The sequence below is a fragment of the Podarcis erhardii genome (genome assembly GCF_964252035.2).
Source record: "Podarcis erhardii genome assembly, chromosome: 9".
Classification (NCBI taxonomy): domain Eukaryota; kingdom Metazoa; phylum Chordata; class Lepidosauria; order Squamata; family Lacertidae; genus Podarcis; species Podarcis erhardii.
The window spans coordinates 70,757,908-70,763,538 of NC_138512.1; the positions used below are offsets into that span (position 1 = coordinate 70,757,908).

General features: G+C 47.3%; 1 protein-coding gene across 1 annotated transcript; it reads right to left on the reverse strand.

Annotated features, from left to right (window-relative positions):
* Nucleotides 1–700: 700 nt before the first annotated feature.
* STBD1 (starch binding domain 1) lies at nucleotides 701–5,631 on the reverse strand. Its single transcript, XM_081877148.1, has 2 exons — nucleotides 5,367–5,631; nucleotides 701–1,901 (listed from the first exon to the last, which is right to left on the reverse strand). The coding sequence occupies exons 1-2, from the start codon at nucleotides 5,614–5,616 to the stop codon at nucleotides 1,132–1,134; spliced, it is 1,020 nt and encodes a 339-aa protein (XP_081733274.1). The 5' UTR covers nucleotides 5,617–5,631; the 3' UTR covers nucleotides 701–1,131.

Sequence of the window (5,631 nt, forward strand, 5' to 3'; positions counted from 1 at the left end):
GAAATCAACCCATGTGGACAAAGCCACAGTGCTCTGAAAGGGCTATCATCTGACTAGCAACGCTTTGCATGCTGCAAACCCCCTTTCAGCCCAGCCACACCTTTACCTGCCCGACATTTGACATCATATCTAATAGTAGGTGTGTTCATGGTTGGCCAAAAGAGACTCATGGGCCAAACAGGGCAGCCTCATTAGGCCCTGCAAACCAGCGGTTCCCCATCACTGATCTACACCAAGTAACAATTCAACCTCCCTTCATTGTTTCCTTCTTAAGAGAGAGAGGGCTACACTTCAAGTCTTTCAACAGCCCCCTGTCAAAGACCCACCACTAGTTAGACAGAAAACATTACCTTCCATTGGAAAGATTCACAAACTCTGAATATGTAGTCGCAGATATTCCTGCTGTGCAAAGCAGCAATTTTGAAATCCTATCAGGGGAGAAAAAGCCATGGAAACTAGAATCTTCACTATGGTCAACATGCTTCTGTAACAGTTAACTCGTCCCAAACATGTACTGAGCACCTCAAATGGGAGGAACCAGCCCATCGCCATTTCTCTGTTTCTCACAAAAGTACATTGTGAGAACAGTGGCAACAAAGAATTTCTGTCGAATCATGAGGGCAACCTGGGAAGGGCAAAGGAGCTTCTGACTAGAAGGCAGAGAACTTCTGCTTTAGGTCTGAAGATATAAAGGACGGTCACCAGTCTAAAAATAATCTTTATTGTTTCCTTTTGCAGTCATGATAAGTTAAGAACATTTTAACAGACAGTTACAGTGTAGTTTAACTGCACCTTCTCCTGCTCTGTCAGTCCAGTGTCCACACTCAATGCTCCTATCTCCTCACACAGTACAATCTCAAGTTTAGGGATTAAAGCTTTTTTATGCAGGGAGTTGTTTTGAAACACCACCCCCTAGACAGCTCTAACGTGTCTGCACTAGGAAGGCTTTGGTCTGATTCAGTTTGAAGAGTTTTCTTTATATCTTAAAAGCCTAAGCTAGCAGCAGAGACACTTTAATCTAAGGCAATTCTGGCAAAACATGCAGCACAGAGATATACTAAGGTAGGCAAAAACAGGAAAACTCCCTATAGTGAAATGGAATAAAAACAGAACCCCTGTGCTAGGCCAGATTCAGTGAAATCCCCACCACTTATGGGCCACTCGATCCTCATGTTCAGTCATCAGGGTTCGATTGTCACATTCTTCCCACCGCCTGACTTTCCCATTCTCTACCACTATGAACTTCCACTCAACTCTGGTATCAACTGGTAAGACGACAGAGTCCGACCAGAACCCATCCTTGTCACACCTGAGTGGTACGTAGTGGTGCCACTGGCCTAGACACTCATGGTCACCTGTGATGGCAATCAGCTGGGCTTCCGAGTGAGTGATGTAATGTACCCGAAAAGTCACATGGACAGTTTGAGGCATTGGAGACACAGCAGCAACCCTCTTGGCTTGCTCTGGGTCCTTGTTGCTTGCATCGTCCACGCTGCTCTTCCTCGTAGCCTCTCCCCACGCCAAATGCTCAGGGACGATTTCCCATTCCTCATGGTCCACAGAGTGATGGCACCTCTGTTCCGTGAATCTCTCCTCATGCTTGTCACTAGGGGCACCTGCTTCTGCTGAAGTACTCGCCTCATGAACTTCAGCTTCTGGGCTCTGTTGAGCTGCTGTCGGGGGGTAACCGAATGCTTCGTTCCTGAGATATTCCTTGTAGTTCATTAAGGGGGTTGTAGGCTCCTCGGCCGGGTGCTCTCTTTCAGGAAACTCTCCAGGAACATCAGGGGAACTATGTTCTATTGGAGGACCCAGCTGGTTCCCCACTGGCTCCCGGGGGCTGGACACATTGATTGGCTTTGTTTCAGGTATGGCAGGCTCATAGCTTCTCTGAAGGGATTCTAAACAGAAAAAAATGTTAATTAGCTAGGAAGAACACAATTTCTAGGTCCCTGTCTGTGTCTCAGTTCATATACTGTAGCAAGTTGGGCCTCTTTTACATGGGATGGTATTTGCTATTTCTACCAACACCAGTCCCACGTTCATTCATTTCAGTAGGTTTACTCGGAGTAGAATTTTGCTGAGTGCCACTCAAAGGAATTTAACCCCTCACAAATTGTGCTCTCCCCTGCAATCTAACACTAGCACACCAACGTTATTTTTGTCCCCAGCAGCAACAACTGGTGAACATCAGATTTCTACTAATTCCCACCTTCCACCACTATGTGAGATCATCCTCATCAAGTTCCTCCTGCCTTTCCCAACTGCAGCACCTTCAACCACACCTGTCTGTGGAATCCTTGTAAGTGTGTGTGCAAGTTTTTTTTAAAAAAATGCTTTCATTGCACTTACAGGAGTGCTGAAAGGTGTTTTTTTTTTCCAAACTACAAGGATAAAGCAAATTTAACTGCACATGAGTGAGCAAGCCACAACCATTACCCTGATCTGGCTGAAGCTTTGCAAGTGAAACACTATACAAAACTAAAAATATATAAGCAAGAAAACTGGCAGAGACAACCAACCCTGGGGAAGGGCTCTAATGCACCACATACTGGACCACATCCAACTATCTGATGCTAGATGCCAGATTGTACTTGAAGCCAGTTGGCAGATGAGCAACTATAGTCATGGCAGAAAACAACTTGGCCACGCAATGACAGAAATGAAAGAATTTTGCCCAGATTTGGCTCCCCACAAATGTATCACTAAATCCCACCCCTTCTTTTTTCTGTCCTAGTTGGACAGAAGCTGGACACAGCAGTATCAACTCAAATGAAAATGGCATGAAGCCATCATTATTTTTCCTAAACAGTAATATACTGACACTCATTTGCCTTTCTTTTTTTTCTCACAGAAGTTTATTTTTAAACTCATGGTCAGCAAATGGTTCCCCAGCCATAACCTTGCATTCTATTGTTTTGGACTCTGCTAGGTTTCACAAGATTCTTGTTCTGCTCTGACGTGAATATGCTTAATGACAAACATGCTATTCCCACACGGGAACTAAAAATAGCCGATGGCTTGATTTACATTAGCGTTGCCTATAAGTGTCCATCAGGCTAGTGCGCAGCCCAGGTTCTTAGGAGAGGATTCCCACGGGACAGCCAGAACTAAGAGACAAGAGCTCTGTCTGATGGAAATGCAGCAATGCAAAAGGTCACAACTGCCAATATACTTCTCCTGCCTGCCTTTCCATAGCAGCTGAAGCTATGCTGAAAAGTTGCTTAGTAGGCTAGCAAGAAGCCAAGAGATTCCAGCTCACTCCTTCAGGCTATGTGCTCTGATCATATCTCCTCCTTTTCTATTACTGAGAACAAGCAGAAAAAGAAGCATAGAGAGCAGGTTGCAGGGAGATTAACAGCTTTAAAAGCTGATTCATACATGAACGTGAATCACTTCTATTCCCATTAGCTGATTACTTTCACTTCCGTTTTCATTTAACGTGGTAAAATGAAACCTGTTTGCAACCACAAGACTTCCACACGTGTAAATCTTTGGGACAACAATAATAATAATAATAATTTATTATTTGTACCCCGCCCATCTGGCTGGGTTTCCCCAGCCACTCTGGGCAGCTTCCAACAAAAGATTAAAAATACATTAAAATCAGCAAGCAAGCAAAATGCATAAGCAACAGCAGGAGATCAGAGTTGGTTTTTGCAGTAGCTCAAGGTGGGGCTGAACATGTCCCCCGTCTGAAATCCTAGGCAATCGGTGTTGACAGTGCCAAGTTGGATGGGTTAATGGTTTAGGCTCAGTATAAGGCACCTTCCTGTGTTTCTCTGAGCTCAGGAGAGCTGAAAAGAATGAAGGGTCCATTTCCTCCAGGAGGAGGAGGAGAGGGGAACACTGCACACAGGTCACCAAGTCTGAGACAGTGGGTCAGACTCAATCAGGACCAAGCACCAGCTATAAGACTCTCTACTTCTGCACATATAGCAGCAGGAGGAGGCAAGGAAAGACAAAACATGGAACAGGCTTTTCAGATAGGAGCCTCAAGCAATTAAAGGAAGCAGGCGCTCCCTATTCCCTCATTACTTCAGATCAGGAACCATAAGGCATGTTATGGGAGGAAAATCAGGAATAATTACTGCGCACCACTCCATCCTGGGTAGAAGTGGCATCTCCTGAATTTGCATGCAGGGCACAAGAGCCCTGCAACGCAGGCTTCCCTAAGGAGGCGCGAGTTTTGCACCAGGATAATGGGTGCTGTAGCCTAAAACATCTGGAGGACCGCAGGGTGGTTTATGGAGGGGGGGGGGAGAGGCTTCTCCAAGGTGTAGAATCACAGAATTGAAGAGCTGGAAGAGACCCTAAGGATCATCTAGTCCAACCCCCTGCAGGAATCTCAACTAGATCATACATGACAGAGGACCATCCAACCTCTGCTTTGAAACCTCGGAGGAAAGAGAATCCACAGCCTTTCTGTTCCCCTGCCGAACATCCCTTACATAGTTGCATGTCAAAACAAAACAAATTCCTTCCAGTAGCACCTTAAAGACCAACTAAGTCAGTTCTTGGTATGAGCTTTCGTGTGCATGCACACTTCTTCGGATACACCATATCTAGGTGAGGAGGTGTATCTGAAGAAGTGTGCATGCACACGAAAGCTCATACCAAGAACTGACTTAGTTGGTCTTTAAGGTGCTACTGGAAGGAATTTGTTTTGTTTTGACTATGGCAGACCAACACGGCTACCTATCTGTAAATAGTTGCATGTGTTATTTTATTTTGAAGCAATCTAGCACACTGGGGTGCGGGTATAAATTTGCAATATACCAATTTAATGAATAAATAAAAAAACAGAGGGGTTGAACCCCCTTCTACCCCCTCCCCCCACCCACCGCACAACACACACTTTGCGGGAGTGGATTTGAGGGGCTGGGGTGGAGAAAGATTATAGCCAAAGGAGTAGGTTGACCTAGAAGCTGTCCAATGCACGGAGGGCAGATTTAATTTGGTGGGGGTTTTTTTTCTAACCCAACTAGCGCGCCCTTCTCAAGACCACCGGAGACACGTGAAGAAGGAAAAGCGGGGCCGGCGTGGAAAACGCACGATGCACGGAATCCCTTGCGGGGAGAAGAGAGAAAACCCCAGGGGTGTTTTTTTTGGGGGGGGTGTCACACCCCCTCCAAGACATGGGGTTCAGTGAGGAGAACCCCACAAAAAACCCCTCAGGGACGAAACGAGGCAGGAAAGGAAGAAGTTAGGAGAGGAGGGGAGCCAGGAAAAGTTGGGGAACCAACTTATAGCAACGCAGTCAGAGGGGCGGGGTAGAAAGAATAAAAGTTATTATTGTCAATATTATTATTATTATTATTATTATGGAGTTTCCCCTCAGGGAGGGAGGGAACCAGGCGCCGTACCTCGGTTTCCGCGCTGAGGGGACCCCCGGGCCGCCGCCTCCGCCTCCGCCTCCTCCTCCTTCCCCTTGCCGTCTCCGCGGCCGTACCACAGCCAGGCGAGCAGCGCCGCCACCAGCGCCACCAGCAAGGCCGGCCACAGACCCGCCCCGGGCTCTCCTCCGCCGCCGCCGCCGTCGCCCAGCGGGTGAGGCGCGGGGCGCAGAGGCGTCGCCGGGGCGTCGCCGCCGCCCTCCTCGCCCGCCGCAGCCATGGCCGGAGAGCGGGA

Coding starts and splice junctions, on each gene's coding strand:
- STBD1 (XM_081877148.1), bottom strand. CDS start 5,616: ATGGCTGCGGCGGGCGAGGAGGGCGGCGGCGACGCCCCGGCGACGCCT. Junction 1,902..5,366: donor CCCTCAGCGCGGAAACCGAG/GTACGGCGCCTG, acceptor TTTTCTGTTTAG/AATCCCTTCAGAGAAGCTAT.